General features: G+C 38.5%; 1 protein-coding gene across 1 annotated transcript in view; it reads right to left on the bottom strand.

The window, feature by feature from the left end:
• Nucleotides 1–2,011: 2,011 nt before the first annotated feature.
• LOC105386401 (connectin) overlaps nucleotides 2,012–24,799 on the bottom strand; it is a 190,816-nt gene continuing 168,028 nt past the window's right edge. The window contains exons 3-4 of the mRNA XM_048627160.1: nucleotides 3,147–4,215; nucleotides 2,012–2,902 (exon numbers count right to left, since the gene is read on the bottom strand). Of these exons, the coding sequence (XP_048483117.1) occupies nucleotides 2,361–2,902; nucleotides 3,147–4,203 (1,599 nt within the window). The 5' untranslated portion in view covers nucleotides 4,204–4,215 and the 3' untranslated portion in view covers nucleotides 2,012–2,360. The remainder of the gene's footprint in view (nucleotides 2,903–3,146; nucleotides 4,216–24,799) is intronic.

The raw sequence follows: 24,799 nt of genomic DNA on the forward strand, positions 1-24,799 counted from the left end.
TTTTTGCGGCGTTCCTGTCAGTCCGTATATCAGTCAATGGTTTGCTGAGAGCAAATGTATGGCTGCGACTCCGTACTGCAGAACGAATGGTGCCGGTTGTCGGGGCGGTTTATGTCATATGCGGTGATTGTATGCGTAGGTTTACTGTCTATAATTTTGTAAATATCGATAGATAGAATAATATACATATTTAAATATATTAGTACGTAAAAAAATTGAAAAAATATTACCTAAACTTTGATTTTTTAACAAAATGTGAAATATTTCTCGGCTAGTAGCACAAAACTTCAACTAGCAACTCGTGTTTAACCTTAATAATTCTAATAAACATTCCAACATCATATTTTACATGTTTAACATTTTGTTATTCCATTCATAACATAATGCAGCAGCTAGAAGCATTTATTTCTGCAAGTAAAAACCGCAATTCTCTGAGCGACATGAAAATTTCAGGCCACTTTCAGTTTCCTACACGTAGCGCCATCTATTGCGTACAATCGGAACAAACACTGAAGCCCGTCAGGCTATATTGCTGGTTGTGTAGGTGCGTATATCGCGCTACTTTAGAAAGATGGCCTCAGTAGCAGTTTTTTAACGCCTTTGTTTCGAGGCTTTATCATTGATTGGTGGAGTTATTTGGTGGATATTACGCCATTAGTTAGATAGCGTGCTAGTAGATAGTTGTTTGGCTTTCTGCCAGTTATTTTCTTCTTAAAGTCGTAATTTATGCGATTAATTCCCGAAGGAGAATGAATCAAACAAAATACTTGTAGTAGTGTCATAAGTAGGAGAGGACATGACAGTCATGGCGAGTGTAACGAGCTCTTTTACACCTTATACCTGTATAATATATTATACGCCCACCTAGACGGAATTTTCCAAGACTTAATTTTTTGATAAAATAGCAGGTTACTTATTCAGGGCTAATATTTACTGCCCATACTTTTTATTTCATTTTTATTTTATATGTGTGAAAACTTTGAATTGGCTATTATTATATTATTATTAATCGAAATTTCTTATGTATAATATTTAGCTGTAAGTTTTCCTATGAATAAATAAATAAATAAAAAAAATAAAAATTCACCCTCATTCAGTGTACAGAGTTCCTCATTCTATGTTACAATTTATTAACATACATTCTAACTGCCTATTAACCTACGTCGTAGGCGTAGAAGGTAAATGTATTATGTGGAACTTCTCAGCGTGTGGATTAGCCAGTAAGATGTGTTGTCAGTAGCTGACTGCTCAGTACACAACGGACGTATACAGGGTGTTGCAAAAAGGGTATACTAAGCCGAAACCTACATGTGCAGCATGGTATATCTAAGCCTGAAACTAAAATCAGAATTTGAAAATTCGCGAAAAAAAATAATAATTTTCCATAGAAACTTTGTTGGTCACGTGACTTTTTACTATGGGAAAAAATTTTTTTTTTTCGCCAATTTCCAAATTCTGATTTTAGTACAGTTGATATGCCACCCGGAGAGACTCTTTTAATGCACATAAATGCTATTTAACTAGTGAAGCGGTATTTTCTATTAAGCTCATACTTACGCATCCGTTCTGCTGTTATGAGATACTTACTCGTCCGAGTTTCTCCTGTGCCTTATTAAACCCGCAGTGAAGAAAATTAGCAGATTCTTTAGGTTTTAATAGTTTTTCCGATATTGAAACTTGTTTATGTAATAGTTTTATGTAAGAAAGACTAGATTAAACTATTTTATTTAAACGTTTTTAGAATTAAAAGGCTTTATAAATGTATATTTTATAGAGGCTCACTACTATAAATAACTTAAAAGGCAGAGGAAGTATGTAAATTTAATAGAGAGCAATATCAGATTACAATAATAATGTAACGCTGTTGGGATTCGAACCCAAGATTCGTTGCCGTAGTTTGTCTGATACTTAGTCGTCCAATCTGTATAAATATTTTTGAATATACCTATAGGTTTGATGGATGAACAGCTTAAATAAAACAAAATGCTTTACAAAAAATTACATCGTTTAATTCATACAAAAAACCTTGTGAAAATACTTTTTACAATGTTACACAATAATAATCAGACATAAGTGTTCATATTTAATGACGCTAAATTAACTCTATAATGAATGGTGCACAAAAGAAATGCTATTACTACTTAGAAAATACCCATTAATTATATAGTACAACACATATTATTATTATTATTATGGTGAGTAGTATCAACACTATTGTTTAAACATGTACGTATGTATTAATTTTAAGTGCTCCAAGTATTATTACCATATATTGTATACTCCAATTTATTTTAAGCTGAATCTTAGCTAACCTTACACTTTAATGACTAGACGAAAATTTTATATGCGTAGAAAGATGCTTACGTCAAAAACAAATACAACCAGACACTCCATAAAACAGTCACTTGGAATTGAAACGGCGTAAGTGAAATCGCTACGTTTGTCTGATCTTCGAATCTGTATGTTTTCATTTCATTCTGAATGGGAATTATAGGGTCGACCATGAAAGGCGGTAGTTCTGTGGTCTTTATCTCCTTTTTGGGGCACGGCAGAGTATTGGGGGCGATCTTCAAAACATTCCTTTTAACGCCTCTCTTAGCGGTCTCCTGATTGATATCGTTGTTGTCTGTAATAACATCTTTGACTTCTTCGAGCGATTTCTTTACTGTGACGTTGTTTTTAGCGTTCTGAGTCTCGATGGTGATTCCGGCGTGCAGTATTTCCTGATTGTAGTCCTTAGTGTTGATGCTATCGTCGGGTAGTTTGTTGTAGGCCGCGCTGACGACCGGGGGGTCCATTTGGCAGGTGACGCTCCCGAGCGAGTCCCGGGTATTCTGGCTCTTGGTCTCGTTGTGCAGCAAATGGAACCATTTCAGTTGGCAGTCGCACACGAAGTTGTTTTCTGCAAAAAAGAACAACCGGTTAAAACAAACGCGAAGTAGGCCAGATGAAATAATTACGGAATCCCTCGACATTTGAGTTTCCGCTTTCCTTATCACCTAAGCGTTCCCGGCGGTGGTATCAAAGAACAAGTTAGTTCCTAAGCATATTAAAGCAAATACGAGCATCTCTATTTCAACTCGTTTAATATTCAACGTGTGTTTTAAGTTTGTTGCGGAGGCGCGAGGATATCAAATATTTATTACCTTCGAGGAGTAGATTGCTGTTCTGAGGTTTGAGGTTGTCGAATATGGGCTTGATATTGTCGAAGGTGAAAGCGTAGAGTTTGTTGGAGCGCAGGTCGAGGGAAGAGAGGCCGCGGACCCCCTCGAACAGTCCCGTGGGGAGCCGAGCGAGGTCATTGTCCTCTAGAGACAACTTGCGCAGCTGAGACAAGCCGTCGAAGGCGCGTTCAGAAACAAACTTCAAGTCATTCTTCCCCAACAACAGCTCCTGCAGGTTCCACAGCTCCGCGAAAGTAAACTCCGTCAAGTTACAAATGCGGTTTCGCCGCAGATCCAATTTCCGCAAGTTTGCCAATCCGTCAAACGTGTGCCGGTTCAAATTGAATATGTTATTTTTGTTCAAATCCAACTCCAATAGGTTGAACGTGTGCAGGAACGTGCCGTCTCTTATGGTTGAAATGTTGTTTTTTGTGAGCACGAGCTTCTGTAGTTTCGGCAGGTCGAAGAACGCGTTGGTTTCAATTTCAATAATCATGTTGTCCTCCAAGCTGATCATTGTGACATTAGGTAGATGTGCGAAGGCGAACTGTTGTAGATTCTCGATTTGGTTTTGCGTGAGAATGGCCTCGCGTAGGTTAGTGAGATTGGCGAGGGCGTAGGGCGCGACGTCGACAATGTTTCCGTATTTGATGTTGACTGAGCGCAGTTTTTGTGAGTACTGCAGCGCTCTGTTGGGCACGTATCCGAGCGCGCCGTCCACACGCACGTTGAAAGATAAACTCTGCAGATTGGGCTGCGATGCGAAGCTCTGCCAGATGACGTCATCGCGGGGGATGCCCCCGTTGAACACCCAGCACTCGGCTTTTGTAGCATTCCTGAGCTCCCTCGTGTTCTCACAGTAGCAATGCACCTTCGAGTCTCGGTCGGTTATGTCGCAGATATTCTTCTGGAAACCTCCCGTTTTCTCCTTCGTTCGCCTCTTCGGGTTGTCTTTAGCCAGAACGTTGATTTGCATCTCGGTGACGAGTGCGAGTGAGACGACTATATAAATGACGCCGGCGATTCTTGGACGCTCCATTTTTCGATTAATCTGCAACAAGAGAAAATTGTTCCGTAAATAAACAAAGCAATTAGGTTCACGTCAATCAATGTTAAATTTTGCGAAAGTTACACAGAATGGGTATTGCAATTTTCTAATGGACTTTTAATGCTATCTATTGTTTTTAAAATTAATAAATCAGTTTACTTAATAATTAATAAAAATACAACGAGGGTTTCTTTTATTATACAATCGATTTTTGTAACAATGTAGTTTTCACTCGGTTATAATATCAAATTTTAAAAAAATATTATTTCTATCTGTATCAGTTGGTTTAAAATAAGTGTGACATAAGATTCCTAATAAATTTTGTAGCATTTTTTGTTATCTTTACAAACTGACAGTAACTAAATGCCTGTGAATGGTATTAAAAATGTAGCTTTTATTTGGTAAGTCTAAATTTAGTTTAAATCCACAGCCGTAATGAAATAGTCAGATGCAAGTACATACGGCTGCAAAAATATATGTGACTCTAGATTCTGGTAATAAATCCAAGTGGTATCTTGAGAGAGCTATCCGTTTAGTTTTTTATCGCATTTCTTGGCTCGGCTAAAACACTGGAGAGTGTTTGAATCTTAGTCTAGTCTTAGTTTTATAAGATAATTTAACGTTTTGCAGCGTTTTTGTCTTAGTTGGATAACCGTTAGAGACGTTCAAACTGTTATGCAATTTTATCTCCAGTTAATGTTGTAAGTAGTCTAAAATTTTATCTACGGGAAAAGCATTTTACTTCGTGATTTTGATTGCACTGAAAACATTATTAATAAGCAAAGCAGTCACACTCAGTGCTGTCCGTAATACTTAGTCCATCGCAGTACAGAGGCTGGAGGGTTTTTGCCATATTCACATGAAGATATCGTTCACACAATATTTGTTTAAAATTATCATAATTTCACACCGTCATATTTGATTCAAATATTATATTTTACAAATCAATACAAAATAACAGCCGGAATCTAGGTACTAATTTACGTTAAAATTAGAACAATCAGACAATTGTATTTGCACGCATAAAATATGAACCGCCGGTCCAGATTGATATCGACAAACACTTCGGCGCGGCGCGCATACGAATAACGTGATTCTGTAATGTGTGTTTTGTATATTTGTTCAACTGTTTAAGTAGTGGAAATGGCGATTTTCATTTGATTTGTCGACAAATAAAATGTAAAAGCCATAGAATCAAGGCAAACACTATAATAAAGTTTATTAGGGCAATAATAAAAATATTCGTTGTATTTTATTTCCGTCTTGTTCATAATTTAAGGATAGTGGAAGTAAATAATAAGAATCACAAAAATATCTGCCATATTCTACCTCTTACAAAGATACTCTGGTTCTACCTTTTCATAACTTATAAATATTGCGATAATTGTGTTTTAGCGTCAAGCTTAAACTTTTTAACAAAAACAAGATAACACCAAAATTCAGTCCGACATAAAGACATCATATTAGGACTCCAGACAAAAGACGATAAAAGTTTTTGTAAGTTCCGGACAGACTCTAGAGTGTACGACTTAAGTTTCCACTTTCCTTATCTGTCCTCTAGAGAACATTTAACGTCAGATATTTTTACTCACAGCTAAGATACGATTCATCATCATCATTCATTTCATTTATCTAGTGACACTGTTAAACGTTTCAGAACTTCAGAAGTTCAACAATAAAATGCATAAAAATCGCAGCGGATTTAAATGATGAATGACAATTTGAAAAGTTTCCTATTTATTATTATGGATTTTATAGAGAATACTAATAGAGTAATGGAATTTAAAATCAATATTTCGTCATATACTAGGTACTTTAATGTACCTACAATGTAATTCCCGAAGGGGTAGTCAGAGGTGACTCGCAAGGGAGTCACTCGCTTTTCGCTGTACATTTGTATTCATGGGATAAGTCGTGGGCCGGATTGCCGTTTTTGAAATTGAAATACATATCGCACGTTAAATTTAACGATATTAAAAATTTAACAAAGGTAACTTTATAAAAATAAATATCTAAGTCATATTCAGTGATCATTTCACAAAATACCTAGTTGCAAATTTTGGCAAAAAGGGAAACCTACTCAAAACTTTAACTAAACAAGAAAAGAGGCCAGCACCTTGAGACAATAGAATCTTGAACAAAAGAAACAAAAACCCTTCGGTCACGTCCGACTTATCTTCATCTCTATCTCTTGGGGGTATTTAGAGTGAGACGGCAACAGTTCACGCACTTCTTCCGATGTAATTTCAGATATGAGCCGCTTGATCGATGTCCCACTTGTTGTCACGGGGTGTCCATTTTGTTTTGTTTATTGCGACAAAATGGCGACAAATTGCTGCGCCATATATTTCAGTTGCACCCGACATGATGTATTTGTCCGTTGATTTATGCCCAATTCATTTGGCCGCTGTTGTTTTGCGACAAAAAATATAAAGTTCGGATTTATTTACTGTCATTTTGAATTTTCGAAGCGATTACCGTTCAATCTTCGGTCGTGCATTTTTATGGTGATCAAATTGATTTGTGGATCATAAAATGTTAACTAGCTGCCATTGCTTTGGATTTTATTCTTTTTATGCTAATAAAATTTATACTATCAATTTTATAAGCTAATTCAAATAAAAGCATAATATTGTACTTAATATGTAAAAGGTCATAGTATAATTAAAATGACATAAATATTCGTTATTCAGAGCGATGGAACACCTGAAAATCCATAAAGATACCGAATAGAAGATTTTATCAACAAAAAGGGTTTCCCGTTATAATTCATTAAGCAAAAATGATAACACTGTGGCAGCAATAAAGTGTATTATCGGTCGCTACGTGACAATAATACGTTACTAACTCATTGGACCCGACCGAATTTCCACAGTACAGGAGAATGGGATAGATTTTACTTCTATAATATACAACTTTGTGATTATTTTAATACATTGCCATAAAATATAGACACAAATTCAACAGATTTTTAAGCGCCGTAAAATACCTAATAAAAAACTTTAGCTAAACCTACATAGAACTGCTTGAAACTGATATCCTTTGGGATAGCGGTCAGGGTCACTAACCACTACACCATTCGGTAGTCCAGAATCCTGGGAATGGCAGTGGAACAAACAATAATCGTATTTCCTATGAACCTATTCTATTCTATTCTCTCTCTGTGGGGGTGTAAGTACCTGCACCTGACTCTCTCGAGTGGAACCTTTGTGCAAATCCCCAAGGTCTAAACTGCCTTCCTAAGCTTGGACCATTTCCCACCATGCTGGTCCACTGCGGGTTGGTGGGTTCTATTGAGCTAAATCAAGATATGCAGGTTTCCTCATGATGTTTTAATTCACCGTAAGAGCGATGTTATACATTGTACTTAAATTCAAAGAACTCATTGGTACATATCAGCGCCGGGAGTCGAACCCGCATCTCTGGCGTGAGAAGCGGGCGCTTAACCGACTGAGCTACCACCGCTTAAAATTTATTTTGGTATGATGCTTATTTAATAACTCCCGGCTCCCGGCCTACTATCGGGAAATGCTTAGTTTGTCTTTCGCAAGCACTCTTATGAATCCTCGATCGCGGAATCCGAACGGACGTGCGTTCAAATTTAAACGAACCGCGCGCGTGTGTACGTAGTCGTATCGGAGATTCCATCATACTTCGTACTAACATTAGCTTTGTAAAGAGGAGTAATTTTATACGTGATTGTATGTAGGTGTATGATTTGATAATAAAATCTAACCTACGAGGTTGACTTTGAAATTTCTTCCACTATAATATTATTAATATACTAATTGGGGTAGGGCACCAACGACGGGGGTAAGTAAAGCTCTGAAAGCGCATTTATACAGGGTGTTGCAAAAAGGGTATACTAAGCTGAAACCTACATGTGCAGCATGGTACCTACATCTAAGCCCGAAACTGAATCAGAATTTTTATGTTTCGGCTTAGTTATACCCTTTTTGCAACACCCTGTATAAATGCGCTTTCAGAGTTGCTGCCAATGCGGCAATGCTTGAACTCAGTGACAGTACTTTCACTATGACTTTTATCCTAAAGATAACCTTTATCCAGGCATTGTTAAGCAGGCGCTAAATGACGTCAAAAAAGCACCTAGATTACAACCTGCCATAAGTGACGGTAACAAATCTAATTCTTTTGCAGCTAAGGGAGAGATTTATGTGAGAGTTTTGGCAGCCAATATCGGTGACCTCTGCCAACCCCGGCCCAGCCGGTGAGCCGTTTATATTCATTACTGATGATGTAGACATGAGGGTTTGGTTTAGCCGTGGTTGTGAATTTAGTAGCTTTTCGATTTTGACCCCTACATAATGCCACCGTTTTCCGGAAAAAAATAACGTAGGTTACACCTAGCTAGCGGTGTGACCTTGCGGCTTCGCTAAGCGAGCGAGCTAGGAGCTGTTCTCTAACGTGAGCTAGGAACTGACAAACTTAAGAACACACATAAATTCACATAAATTATTAGTGGTTTAAAAAATAATGTAATTAAATGGAAAACACAGAAATTGCTACTGTAGAGTTTTCTCGCAGTACAATGAGGGAGTCATCGAAGGTAACTATTAGAACATTAGGCTGATACTTAATTCGTGGGCCGTAAGGATGATATTTATTTGAACTGAAACAGTACTGCTTGAACAGCCACCACTAGTACTCTGCCTGTAACTAAAACAGGAATTTCACTTACTATTTGGTGGAAATTAATTCGAGAAATGCAATGTTAATAGAGAAGTTTGGTGCAGTAAACGATAAACTTCTGTTTGAGGGTAAATAGTATGGGATAAAGCATTCGCGTAATAAGTTTGGGGACGAAATTTGTTTCATTAATTAGACACTGCGAGGTAGTAAAGTTTGGAACTACTTATTTGGTGCATACCTGCATTTTGAAGGGGAATTTTGAAAATGGTTTTGGCTATAAGCAACGTACAAAATGGTTTTACTCGTTGCATTATCTTCACCTGGTTTCATACTAGGTACTTATGACTTAAATATTTTTTACCATTCAGCCGTCACACTACATTTTTACAAACATTAAGGTTTGTAAAATTCTTATTTCCAGATTTATGACTACATATACTGTATGACACCGTTATAGGTAATTAAACGTCACTATATCAAGATTCGTTATAGTAAAAATGACGGAACATGACTTTAACAAAATTTTACTCTTTCTTGTAGAACAAAGAAGTCTAGACTAAGTATTTAAGTAACAAAGTCGCAACGTATGATCACACACTTTGTCACTGCGGGTGAAAATTTTATCACAGGTCCTAAAACTCACGGCACTAAACTAGACGTATCATTATTTATTACATACGGCCGCAGCATAATGTATTGCTCACTTCCACAGGAAGCCTGGCCAATTTTGTCTCCTGGTTATAGTAAAGAAAACATTAGAAGCTTAAACTATGTTCCCACTATGTATTCAGTTGCTTATAAGTGCACTTAGTTTACGCACGTCTACATTTTATTTAGGTTTTTTTTTGGATTTAATTTAAGTTCTGTCTCAAAATAATAGACCCGTTTTGACAGCTACAAAATGTACTGTACGCCAATAGAACGATACGTCACTTAATCGCAGGACAATCGACTGTTGATGAACCGCCCTGAATCTGTAAATTTAGTATCTGAGATAAAAAAAACAGACTTTAGTTACTTTTGGGGCAACAAAACATATTTTTTATTAAAACCGGTAAATAATAATCCAGAGTACCTATGTGTATTTTATGTATTTCTTCAAGTTAATATGCATTTTTTACCTGTCAAAACGTGTGCCGCTTCTACCATAGTTTATAATATTACTCTTTGCTCGTTACACGCCTGGTGGGCGGAAGGCTCTTTGTTGTCCGTTTTTGCAGCCATTTTTACACCTTTTAAACTCTTTCATGTAACTCGCTGTTAGTGGGCACGATGAGCTCTTTTTGTAACGTTGTGTAAGACCAATATTATAAAAATACTATTTTTAATTTACATGGTGCTACAAAAGCGGTGTAGTAAGCAGTATGAAGGTGAGTTTCTAAACAAATTTATAACTTTTTAAAATTTCCGTTATCCTTCAAGAGAGTACTTAAGATATACATGCCTGTATTATTAATTGAGAAGCAATTTTATTGGCAGCTACGACGCAATCGAATCAAGTAGTATCTCACAAAAACTCTACATAACAGGTAGGTATACATAAAGGTACTCGTTTCAAAAGTACTTATCAATCACCAGATTACAGCCATGAAGTCCTGCCCATAAGGTCACTGGCACCAGTCTCCCTGCATCATCAGCACTCTGCATAACACGGCGTTGGCAGCGCGCCGCCGCCCGTGCCAGGGTGCACAGATGTTTATTTATTGATTTGATTTCTGAACGCTATTCGACCGGATGGGGCAGTGGTTAAGATGATAATATAATCAAATGTAGTAGGTAATTTAAAAACCCGTTATAGTGACTCTGACTGCTGCGCCGAGAGTGCTGGGTCCGATCTGGCAGATATACAGGGTGTTGAAAAAGTGGTACACTAAGCCAATGGCGGGGGTAATTTAGGGGATCATTCTTAAGCTACTTATATTACTTATGGAAATTCACGCGTGTGTTTAGAAACTTTGTTGGTCACGGAACTTTTAACTATGGGAAACTGAATTTTCGTTTCGCGAATTGACAAAATTCATAAAACAAAAGTGTTCCAGGATAACCCGCATTTAGCCTGGTATACCACTGTTGCGACACCCTTTATGATTTCTTAATATGCGTGTATTAATTGTGTCGTTTGACGATGAAAATTCTATGAATATGGGCGCTAATCACTGGCTAAAAACCTCATCAACATTACACCATATCGGAATTTTCTTCCTGAATATGAATATAAACTGTCACGTCATTCCCGCGCCTTTCAGTTCATAAAATGGGGAATATAGCGTGTCATAAAAGGTATTTTCATTGTGAACTGCCGACCGCGCCTGTGGCAACCCTATGACCTGTTTGAATCACTAATAAGGGAGGTCTGTAAGTCGGGCATTTTGTCTGAAACTGTGTCGTAATGGTGACAAGTTTATTCGATGTTGTGAAATATACGGGCGAAACGAAATATCGCGTGGCTTCCGAAAAAAGTTAGTCTTTAAACAGTATTGCTTTACCATCTTCAATGTTTAACATAAAAGTGATTTAAAGGTTGTTTGGTAGAAATATCCATGAGCAATATGACTTTGTAAATAGCCGTTTTATATTTGCTGCAAATGAAGAAGGTTATAGGTAATTGTAAAACTAAAGAGCTTTACTACAGTAAAGGTTATAATAGGTATAAGTATTATTAATCCCTTTACAAGCCCTAATAATCACAACCACCCGACACAACCAAACAAACCAACAAGGCACAGCAAACAATCGAAATTATGTCTACACAAACACGGAATAAGCCGCATTATTGAGTGTGCAAACGGCCGCTGGGATGATTCGATATTGGCACCGTTTAGCGCGGTTGAGAATAATCAAAACAATGTATTTGTATTCATGTAGCGCTCCCTCGCCGCCCCTTTACTCAGCCTGTGTCGCGAGACCGTGGCGGGGGAAACAGCGGGAAATATTAACTGTACTACCACAAAAAACTTTAAACACTGATTAACTGGTGTTTAAATCGAAATATGACTGACTTTGTAGGCTTTTGACAGCGCTAAACATCTGTTAAATACTGTCTAAGTTTTTGTGGTAAGGCCCTAATGTTTTAAATATTATAGACCAAAGACGTGGCTTGATTGTGAGAACGAAGATATGAGAGAGTGTGAATGAGGATATGACAGAGAATATTTATTTGACGACCGAATGGCGTAGTGGTTAGTGACCCTGACTACTGAGCCGAAGGTCCCGGGTTCGATTCCTGGCTGGGGCAGATATTTGTTTAAAGACAGATATATGTACTCGGGTCTTGGGTGTTGATATTTATATTTAGTATCTATCTATCTATGTATTTGTGTAGATATATCAGCTGTCCGACACCCATAACACAGGTTCTGCCTAGCTTGGGGTCGGATGGCCGTGTGTGAGATGTCCCCACATATTTTTTTTTTTTTTTTTATATGGTAAAATGGCGTTTGTGAGCTATAACAACACCAAAGCTTGTTTTTTTAAATATGAATTTTAAATAAAATCATGTCACTTATTCTGGTGTAGGAGATCATTGTGAGGAAAGCAGCACATCTAGATTCTATTGCATTGTACTCATTCAAAAACGGAGAACGCGAGACCTATCACGTGAGTACAAATCTACACCGAAAAGCGGGTATCGCTTTCGGGGAATACAGTCGTGAGTATAAAGCCATAAGAGTTAATATGTATGTATGTGGGTATGTAACTCAAGTTAATCTACGTCTTCTGAGTGTGTCCCTGAAGTTACTAATAAAAAAGTCTGTTTTCCTTTATCCTGAAATAAAACCCCTCTTTTTTCGTGGCCACAGCCCAGTTGGTAGTAGAAGCAAAGGATTCTTTTACGTCAGTTCAGTCAGTTGCAGAACACGCCGGAACATACCTTTATATCCATCCGTTACCGTTGCTATAACAAAGACATGTCGATTCTATGCTTTTTGTACCATTTGTACCTCTGTACATGTACAATATTATACTATGGATGTATTTATTATTATTTTATATGTAGGTCAGATAGAACCCTTAGGTTGTTGTTGTTGAATATTACGTTACCCAAAGTCAAAAATTATGTGAAACGCGAAAATTACTTTATAAGTAAAGTATCTATGGATGAATTGTTTTAATTTAAGCATATTGTAAACCACTAAAGTAAATGTGTAAGTGTATGGATGAATGAATGTTTTTAACTCTTTAATCGGAAACCGGCTCAATAAAACCCAATACTGTTTTTGTAAGAACAAGCCATGAGTTCACAAGACATTATTATAAAAACCATCATAATAAATTAACGGCACACAGCAAACACATTCGCCATTACCAATTTGGAGCTCGCAGATCCTTAGAGGTACATTACACGTACATCCTAATATTTATGCCCGTTCGTTTTTATCCCACACCTCAGGGGTCTGATTGAATTTCTGTTGAGGATGATTTAGTGCGCATAAATAACCGATTCGATAACCCGCGTGATTCGCGAAAGCCCCAAGATTTGGTCTCGGTATATTGTGTTTTTTGATTTTTTTACTTCGAAATAAAATGGTGTTATAAGTTGGGCGTTTGCCTATTTATGGAGTAATAGTTTTTTTAAGGCAGTTATGATTTAATTATAGTTGAGGCGATTTATGAGAAGCTTTAAAACCTTACTTTTGATTTAGTTGAACCGATGATGAACCTTGTTCCAGGCGCGAACACAGACAATAAAATTATGCAGAATAAAAACCACGTCAAACTTATATTATTCACATCCTTTTCAGTCTCGGTTTCAGTATAATAGATATATCCTCCTCGGCCATTCCTCAGAGCCTGAAGACAAAAGTCTTCAACCAGTGCGTTCTGCCAGTGATGACGTATGGTGCAGAGACGTGGACACTGACGGTAGGACTGGTCCACCGATTTAAAGTCGCTCAGCGTGCTATGGAGAGAGCTATGCTTGGGGTTTCTCTGATGGATCGTATCAGAAATGAGGTTATCCGTCAGAGGACTAAGGTTACCGACATAGCTGTCAAAATATGCAAGCTGAAGTGGCAGTGGGCTGGTCATATCTGCCGAAGAACCTATAACCGTTGGGGTAGACGAGTTCTCGAGTGGAGACCACGAACAGGCAAACGCAGCGTGGGACGCCCTCCTGCCCGCTGGACTGACGACCTTAGGCGGGTGGCGGGTAGTGGTTGGATGAGGAAGGCCGAGGACCGAGTGTTGTGGCGCTCCTTGGGAGAGGCCTATATCCAGCAGTGGATGATTATTGGCTGATGATGATGAGAGGTATATAACAGGTGAAGAGTGTGTGTAGCATTGCACTCTGCCGACCTCATATATTATATGAGTCAGACGCAAGCCTCCATCTGATGTTGCACTTTGTGTAGAAAAAAGTCAAAAGAGTTGTCCAAAATCTTGCAGTTGCGTATAAATTTCCTTGTATTTCCATAATAAGCCTTTGAAACAGAGCTCCGACTCGCTCTCTGGCTTGGCAACACGAGCTATGGGACGCTGCCAAAGAGGTTTTAGGTAATTTAAATCTGCCATTATTTTTATTTTTCGCGTTATTGAATGTCGCGTTCGAATCTTAAATTTAAAGAGGCTGCGCGCGTAGCATGGGTCGCGATACATACATATGTTGTAACTATCTCACGCAGCCTTGATTTAAACGTGGGTGCGTTGTAAACTTTCAGCTTCATGTAATTCTGTAATTTTACTAAGATAGTAAAGATTAAGAAATATTTCATAAACTATGGGTTTATTTACTGAGATAAACATTATAGTAGTATAGGCAATCGCAGTCCATAGAAACCTTTAAGTCTAAGGTTCGTCTGCACTACCTCCAGAAACAGAACAATCAGCAGCAGATCTAATATATAGTTTATCTGTTTTGTTGTAGTTTGTAAGTGTGACGATGATATTATTATTTTTATTTTTTTTTGTTATAGTAACTATATATTTAAATTATGTATGTAGGTATATATATATTACGTATTTATAAGTATATTTTTTACGTTTATTTTATGATATTATGTATAAGTAAGTATATATTCTAGTGTTAAACAATAGATATTAAACAGAATTAAACTGTTCTCATTGTCTTTCGCACTACCTATCATTTTCTCCACAACGCCCAAGGTTAACTGGAAGAGAATGCTTTTAGCATTAAGTTCGCCTATGTACAAATAAATTTATGTGCAATAAAGAATTTAATAATAATAATAATAATATAATATTTAATAGTTTTTTTTTTTACATAATTTATATAATTTACAATTACAAACTAAACTACCTATATATTATACAAACTAAACCTATGTACATAACTAAAACTATATATAGAAGAGACCTTCTAAGCCTGGTCCCTGTGGGAGGGTTCCCAACACGCTGGCGACATTGCCCCGCTGGATCGCCAGACTCAGGCGCTGGCGGAGGTACGCCCCGGCTCGTTTGTCCCCTGAGACGTCTGCGAGCCGGGAAGAGATCTCTTTGACCAAACTTTTGGCATCCGGACCCCATGGCCCCATCGTTTCAACGCCAAACGGGAGAAATAGGTATGTGCTGTCGAGCGACCTGTATTTCTCCCGTTTCAGGTTTTCAGCAGTACCAGCCGCCGCTCCCGCCGCCCTGGATGTATGTGGGACGTGTGACGCCGCCAGTGTGTCGACGCACGTGGCATCCCACACTAGCGACCTCCCGTGTGCCCAGGGAATGAGCGACATCCCGTCGGGCCTCTTTCCGTCGTCGCGGATGACACCGGCAGGTTCCAGCACCGCCGGGGTGTTGACTGACACAAGGGCCCGGCGCAGGATGTCGTTCAGTGCGGCGTGGCGGGACAGGCGGCCGGCACTGCGTCTACACGAGAGGCCATGGTGGCCAAGTTGGTTGACCTCCGCTCCGCACGGGCAGTGATGGGGCTGGACAATTTTCATGCCAAGCCGAAGGCCGATCGCCGTCTGGAAAGACCTGTCGTCGAGGAAGGTTCCCACCATCGGCGAGGGCAGGGCATGGAGCCAGAGGCCTGACTCGCGTTCTGCCGTCGCCAGGAGTCTTGCCCTCTCTGTGTTGTTGGGGCTCGTCTCGAGCAGGTGCCTTCCTGTAGACAGGCATTTGGGCTCGTCCCACAGACGCTGCGAGTGCGGGTTTTCGGGCAGTGCCTCACCAGGGCAGATCAATTGCCATGCCTCCTTGGCTTCACCACAGCACGAGACCTCAGAAACACCCAAGGATGGGTGAATAATTTTATTATACAAGGCCAGTGTGCTGTGGGTTGAAGACAAGAAGGCGGGTAGGGCTACATCCGACACCTTTCTGACACCGATGCCGCCGAAACGGATGGGTAGAGAGGCCTGGAGCCAGTCGCGGTCTCTGAATGGTAGGTTTAATATTTTACTGAGTGAATTTTGTATTAGGTTGTCTATGTCTGAAAGGATTGTTTTGTTTTTGAAAATGGGGCTGCATCTTAGTATGTATGTGAAGTTGGGGACAAACAGTGAGTACCGGATTATTTGAAAAGCCATGTGTTTACTTATTTTGAGGAGGTGTGGGATTTTATTGGTGAAAGAGTTGATTTTTTCAGATATGAAGTTGTTAATTGACTGTTCATGGATGGGAGCTCCGAGGAGGCGCAGAGATGTTTCGTCTAGTATTTTAATATTGGGGGCTAATGAGTTGAAGCGTTGGATGATTATCGATTTTCTCGCTTCGGATATATGTGATGGGATGAAAATTTCGCACTTAGAGCTGTTGAGTTCCAGGCCTATTTCCCTCATATTGTCCGTGAGTGTACGGAGGTCGTCGAGCACGGTGTCAGACTCGCCTCCCAGAGTGCCGTCGTCAAGGTACCACATGTTCAGCTTCGACTTCAGGGAGGATATCGTTTTGTGGATGGCGAGGCTGAAGATGGCGGGGCCGAGCGGATCGCCTTGTTGGCAGCCGACTTCGGAGTGGATGAGATTTGAATTGTAGATGAGATTGGATGGGGATGAATAACATTGCCAGAGGTATGGATATATTTCTGGTGTGAGTTCTTTTATTTCAGTTAGGAATGTACCTCTGTCTATTGTGTTGAATGCGTTTTTGATGTCGACTTTGAGGACAACCTCGCCACCGTCGTGTTCGATATAGGTCCGCAGTGCGTGGACTGCGGCCTCGCATCCTCCCTTGGAGCCGAAGCCGAGTTGGAGGGGTTGCAGGTAGGTGCTTAGTTTTGGTAGAATTTGACGGCAGCAGACTTTGGAAGCTATACGTCTGAGGGTGGAGCCAACGGCGATGGGTCTTATGCCCCCATCCTTTTTGTTGAGGGCACAGAGTCTGGCGCCGTACATGAGGGGGGCAATTAATGTGTTGACCTTCCCCGCTAGCATAAGGTTGATAAGTGCCGTCAAATTGCTCAGCAGGGTTTCTCCTGCCTGGCCGGTGCTAGCGAGGAGGTCTTTCAGGTGTTGGGGGCTTAGGCCGTCCAGTCCGCCGGCGGAGCCGCAGCGGAAAGACATGATGGCCCCGTACACGTCGGTCCCGAGCACCTGCAGCGGGGCGGAGTCGCTGGCCGGGGCGTCGGGGAGCTGGGCGGAAGGCGGCTGTGGCGGGTGCTTTGATTGTAGGCCTTGTAGCGTCTCGGGGGTGTCTGGGGCGACGCAGTCATTGGAGAACATAAGTTGGGTTGCACCTTTTATGTCTCCATCACTTATCTTGGTTTCTATTATTTTATACTTTTCTTTAGGGTGGTAACTGAATTTTGTTTGGTTGGTTTCGGAAGGCGGGTTTGAGCAATTGTCTTTTATTGCTTGGGTCAGAGAGGTGTGTCTTCTTGTGGTTTCATCTATATGTAGGGTTTGGTAAGTGAAAAAAAACAGGGATTTCCACGAATCTATGGAGTTTTCAACGGTGACGAGTCTAAGTACGCTGCTGAGTTTGCTTGCCACGCTTAGGCGGGCACCCCGTGGGATTCTTTTTACTACTGGATGTCTTTTTTTTTAATTTATCAGCTGCTCGTGTAGAGGTTCGTCAGATGGGGTGGTGGTATTCGCGTTTGATGGTGGGGTGAGCGGTTGCGAGGGTGGGTTCTTGGGGTGGGTTTTCCCGATGTGGATGTTCACACCTCTCTGACCTTTGTACCGTGCGTTGCAGTCTTGGGGGCATAAGGGACATCTCATGTAGTCGTGGCTGGAGCTCCGGTAGCCTCCGTGGCTGGGGCCGGCAACGCTCTGGGACATTCCGATAATTCGCAGGAGAAATCTGCTATAATTTGGCAGGAGGAAGGCATTTTAACTAGTTTTAGACATTTTGTTTGTTTATTTATAAAATTTTCGCTGTTTTCGATTTTGAAAACTATTATTACCAATATTGTTTGGTTTTGTAAATTTTATGAAGTCACTTAAATATCTTGTAAAGTTAATTTTGTAAAGTTAATTTAAGTAAGTTAGGTTAAGTTTTGTAATAATTTTATACCTATATTCTGTCCGATCAGGAAACTGTTATAATTAGTTATTAAGGTGGGCGTTAATGGCTGCGCCACAGTGTTTCACTATTGCAGTTGTTAACGTTTTAAATTGTCTATTGACCTACTGTTCTTGATCAAAATAAAGATTTTTATTATTATTATTATTATTTATGAAACATCAAGAAAGGATCATCACGCTCCCGCTGAATAAATTTCAGTATACAACTAAATATATTAATAATATTTTTCGTGAAAAATCTTTAAATGACTTTATGTGTAATTAATTAGGTATTTCAAAATCAGGGATACTTTTACTTTGGTATGACTTTTCTCAGCTTTACATTTTAAAAGGAACAATTCAAACATGCAATTGTTAAACACTCAGTTATATCTTTTAAAATTGTGTTACGTCATCTTTATAGAATAACCTCATACATTATTTAATTTCACACTGCATAAAGTTCCATAAAGGATTATGGCGGCAACAGAACCAATAATCCGGGCGAACAAAGGCGCATTAGGTATTGCCAATAATAGGTGTTGTTCAAATCCGCGTTGTGGCATACGATAACAAAATTATCAATTGTTCACTGGACTCGCAAATCATTACTGGGTCAGTGGCGATTCCACTAACTTTAAAGTCTGTTTTTTTTATCTCAGATACTAAATCGTCATATTCTGAACGGTTCATCAACAGTCGATTGTCCCGCAAATAGAACGATACGTCACTTAATCGCGGGACAATCGTCAGAATCCCATGGTCTGTTTTTTTTAATCTCAGATACTAATATCTGATGGGAGTCGAATCATTTAGTTAAGCTTGACAAAAAACAATCGAACGAGAACTGTCATGCAATCGTTACGTTTTAATACGATGAGATAGAATCTTATTAAGGACAGTTAAATCCCGAAACTTTGTTTTTCGAAAGGTAGAGTGGAGTGACTTCAGTTTAACTCGTGTGTAGTGTGTTCGAAAGGAGCATCGTTTAGTATCGTGTGGACCTGCTAATTCTTTCTGCAATGTGACAGACCCTAGACCAGGTCTAGTGTTTGTCACCGACACACGATAAAAATAATCTGTAGATAGTTTATTTGTTTTGTACAGGAAGAGACCCTGTAAACTTTTATCGTAGGCTCATCATGAAAAATCAATGTCATAAAAATGAATTTTGATATTAAAATTGATGAGATGCCGGAATGAATTTCGTACAGTATCTAACCTAGACAAAAATATAACATGTATGACATGAAAAGGTATTACTCATTTTTAGCAACTGAAATAGTAGAAAGTCTCTGCAAACTATGTGTTCCATTCCATTAGCTGCAAAGTAAATAAAACACCCGTTTGCTATGAAATTTTAACCGAAATGTACGGTTTTCGATTTACTCGTAATTTAAACTAGCTTTTGCTCAAATATTGTAGCATACGTATATTTTTGTATAGGTACATGTTTCTATCATATCCATGAAAATACATAATTAATATTTAAACTATATTATATACAAAACTAAAATTTAAGATCATGATTCAATAAAAAAGAACTATCTTAGCTAGTATTAAGGTAAGCAAGCTTAAATAAGGTAATTAAGTTTGCCATCCAAAAAGCAATCTTCACATAACAACATAAGATTCAGTAACTTGTGTCACTCCATTAAACCTAAGCACCGATTAACTCCCAGTCAATAGCATTCTATACTAAGCCCACTATGTGGAGGATTATTCTGGAGAGAGAAGCAATCGAAAAGCAATTATAAGATGCTCTCCTCTGATTGGCTGGCTACGAGTTGTTAACGGTTTTGTATTTGTGAGGTAGGTCAGTTCAATATCGGATTGGAAATGTCTTGAGTGTGCCCGGAAGTCCAGAACGAGGTTGAAAGATAGATATGGTTTCGTAAGTTTGGATCAATAGATACTACCTACATTTTAGGTATTGTGGAGTACTATTTGTGGCGCGGCTCTATCTGTTGTAGATTATATGCAACAGGGTAGTTTGGTGATTATGATGATGTCGTGTGTTCGCACACAACGGAATAAAATTACTCAATATTAAACTCGTATACTATACTAACGTATTGAATTTTCAATCGTTCCAGATTTATAAAATGGGCTTCATCATCACGACCCATTACGTCCCCACTGCTGGGGCACGGGTCTCCTTCCAATGAAGGAAGGGTTTAGGCCTAGTCCACCACGCTGGCCAAGTGCGGGTTGGTGGACAATGTGGAAAATGGGCTTAAAACCTAATAATTATAACAAAATAAAAAGCAAACTCTAAAAATTACTAACAAGTATGAAATAATTAAGTTTTGAGACCAATTTTATGTGACAGTACTTAAGCAGGTACTATTTGTATTTGTATGTTGGTGCAGTGAAAAACTAATCCGAAGCATTATGGCAATCCCGATGGAATGGATGGCAGATGGCAACTGAATACAATATGACAAACACTAGCCTAACCCTTGCGTTTGCCTCCGATACGCGCATTAGAAGAAGAAAAACTATTTAGCTGAACAGAATAGGCTCTTCGTCGTAATCAGCGACGCGTCCCGCATACCAAGCGGTTCCTTGTCTTTGTGGTCTCCAGTCTGGGAGTTAGTGTTAATTTGGACTCGACCTAATTTAGGACGAGCAGGTATTGGCGAAGGGGCAGTGGTGGAGGGGAGGATGCAGCGTGCATTTTACCCCGGAATAATAATAAGGAAGGAATAAGGAGTTCAGAGTTGTGCTTGGGGAAATAGCACCAAATTGCAACACTGAAAGGTTCTGGTACAAATGTCCAATCATAAAAATATATAAATTAAAGGTACTTAATTATAACTTGACTAGTTTCATGAAATACAATAGTTACGTATGAAACATCTTTTGTATACCATATTTATTGACCGAAGAATAATATACAGCTATAACATAGATGTAAATTATAGCAAAATAAACAAATACAATACTGATGTAACATTTAACACTTATGTAGCTCCACTCAGTAACTACAAAGCGGAAGCTTAAATCAATTTTCTATGGATTCTCGCGGTAATTAAGATGGATTCCCGTGAAATATTTTAAGTTCGTAATCTAATACCGAACCCAACTCTCGGATAACTCTTCAACTTCTTCGATGATTAATTTCGGGCGAAACTAAAAACTTCCGATGAAAATTCACCAAAGGAAAATTGTGAAACTACTAATTACGTTTCAAAGGAAGTCGCTGTCCGTCAACATATTTCCGTTTTTTGCATCGGCTTTCAGATATGAAACTTGTGATGTTGAAGGAACTTAGAATATAAATAACGGAGGTACACGAAAGTAGCCACCTCGAGTGATATGTCTTCCTACCTACCACCACACAGGAGAAATTGACAATCCTTTAGCAGCGTCGCATCGCCAGTCAAACATCTGTCAGATCCATACAAGTTACGTCAGATTTAAAAGCGAACGACGCAGTTTAATTATTATTAAATTTATTGCTATAGGTCGCGCGGAACTACAGTGACATTGACAACAAGCGCCCCCGCATTCCCCTCCCACCGCTCACATACCTAAGGCGCGGCCAGCTAGTTCCGCGCTCACTATAATGTACGGTGGTGGTAACCGCACTGATTCATGTCCCATCAGTTATACATTATGAGCGTTCGGCGTAGTAATCAGCTACTGACGCAAATTTGACTCGCATCTTGGGTTTCACTGTATCAATTAAAAGAAGATAGCGAAAAATAAATTGCTAAACATTTAGGTAAGTATATAGAATGTTTCAAAAATGGTATACTAAACCGAAATGGGTTGACTCAGGCTGTCATACTGTTCAGAATCATATACACTGTACTGAAACAAACATTATACAAAGTCTCATAAAATAATAAACTAAGCAAAAGAAAAAACATGTTTTATTATATTTTTTCGGTCTACTTATTTTGATTGCCACTCGTCATCATATAAAAAGTTTCTATAACTCGAAGGTCGGATAACTTTGGAAGTAGCTATTTCTCCGAGGAACACATTTGGGACATAAGAGGTAGGTATAAAAATATAGTGTTGGGTTCTAAAACTTTTTTTATTTAATCCAATGTAAATTCACAAAGCTAAGATGAAATTAAGTACCTATGTATGGTCTCCCGTTCCTAAACAGTTATTAACAATTTGATTTTGTATGCAGTGATTCCCACGAAAAAGCTCTTCTGCTTAGAAGATGTTTTATTTTATAAGTGAATTTCTCATTAGCAGGTCATTCCAAACAATAAATACTTAACAATGTTTCAATATAAAACAAACTTCAAAATCGAGAAAAAAAACTGCTGTTTCAAACTAAAACCACTAAACGAAAAAGTACGGAACAGCTAATATTTCTTATCAGAGTCTCTGCGTATCTTGGCTAAGTACATCTTGAGAATTCAATGCCAAATTTTCACATCAAACCTTTCTTACTTTGTATAGTCTGAATTAACTAAAAGAGTAAACATAAACAGAGTACTACTTACTAAGGTCACTCTATACGACGAAAAACTAAGTTTCGGAGCTCTGCTGCGCGAACCACGACTTTATATCGGGTACACTACATAAATCCGAATTACTTTTTTACGAATATGAAAATAACGATTTTTAAAATTACGAATTTCATAGTTCCGAATAATTCACAATCCCGAAATTTAAGTTTCCGAATAACGAAAATCACGAATAGTTTATAAACGAAATTTCAAACAACAGATTTATTAAAATGACGAAAGTCAATTTTCCGAATATTATTATTTCGATCTTTCAAAAGTACGATTTTTTATAATATCGAAATGTTATAATCACGAATCCCGAAGTTTTAATATTCCGAAAATACAAGTTATCGAATGTATCTTAGTTAACAAGAAATAGTTATCTTTTAGGAATAGTGTGTTATTAACCGTATAATCCGTATAGGTACAATTTAACAATATTGTTTAAGCTACATATATTATGTGAAACTACTTTGTTTTTTCGATATCTATGTGCACCTAACACGCTCCTCCTCGCTTTGCTCGTCGTCGCACCTATCTTTAGGTTTTGGTTGTAAGGTTTTTTGGTAAACACCATAAAAAGCCGAGCAATTATTTTGCTCTATATTTGAAACGCTCCGCTCCGCTTCGCTGCGCTCCGCTTTGTTTTTCGATATCTATGTGCACCTAACACGCTCCTCCTCGCTTTGCTCGTCGTCGCACCTATCTTTAGGTTTTGGTCCTAAGGTTTTTTGGTAAACACCATAATAATCCGAGCAATTGTTTTGCTCTATATTTGAAACGCTCCGCTCCGCTTCGCTGCGCTCCGCTTTGTTTTTCGATATCTATGTGCACCTAACACGCTCCTCCTCGCTTTGCTCGTCGTCGCACCTATCTTTAGGTTTTGGTTCTAAGGTTTTTGAGACGTTCTTGTTTTTTTTTATCAAAATCACGAATTATCACATTTTCGATCGGGATTTTAATTTTTCGTGATTATAATTAATGGGTATTTTATTTTTCGTATACTTAAGTAATCGTATTTTATTACGTTCATGTATTTGACAATCGTAATTACAAATCTTCTTGGTTATAATATTCGAAATTATAATTTACGTGATTTTTATAATTCGGTATTTTAAAAATCGGTATAGCAATATTTCGTAAATTACTAATTCGGTATTTTCAAATTCGGAAAAAAGTTTTTCGGAATATTTGGGTGTTCCCCTTTATATCGTTGTTTTAAACGTGTTGATTGCACGACAGCTCCCGTTCGTTTGTTTTTCGTGAGTGTAGAGTAACCCTCCAGCACAGCTTCTGCTTACCACATCATTGTTTGTGGAACACTCTTTCCGTCCTATTCAACTCCATCCATTCCATTGTAATGAAATAGCTATTTGAATTGCATCTGTTTAACTCTGCAATTTTGATTTGAGTATTTCACGGATTTGTGTTATTCAGCAGTTAAGTATTGAAGACTTCTAGTAAATTTATTGGAATTTAAGTTACTAACATAGAAATGAACCTACAAACTTGTAAAACTCTCTCAGCACAAGCTCGCTTGTACCTATTGGGGTCCACCTACCCGCACTAGGCCAGCGTGGTGAACTAGCCCTAAACCCTTCCATTGGAAGGAGACCCGTGCCCCAGCAGTGGGGACGTGATGGGTTGTGATGATGATGATGATGATGAACCTAAAAAATATAATTATATAACTTAAAACATAGTTTTATTGAACCAAAAATTATAACTCTACAATTTTATCTATAAATGCGGTAAATTTTCAATGTAAAAACTTTTTTTGAGAGCCTCATCCGAAAACCGAAACATATATAATCATAGACTATAATTATTAGTTTAATACAAGATATTTTGTTTTCAAGTCGCAAGTTTCTAATAAATCCTACGCATTAAAACAATATGAAAACCAATACGCAACATACCAAGAATTACCACAGTTTATCTAAGTTCTTACAGTAAATTAGACTGAGGTCATACCTGAGGTTAAGGCTGTGTTTAGTTTCATCAGAAATACAGTTCTATGAATTGTTTCATAACTTAGTTGTTGCTGGAGGTAAC

This window comes from Plutella xylostella, chromosome 18 (genome assembly GCF_932276165.1).
Source record: "Plutella xylostella chromosome 18, ilPluXylo3.1, whole genome shotgun sequence".
NCBI lineage: Eukaryota > Metazoa > Arthropoda > Insecta > Lepidoptera > Plutellidae > Plutella > Plutella xylostella.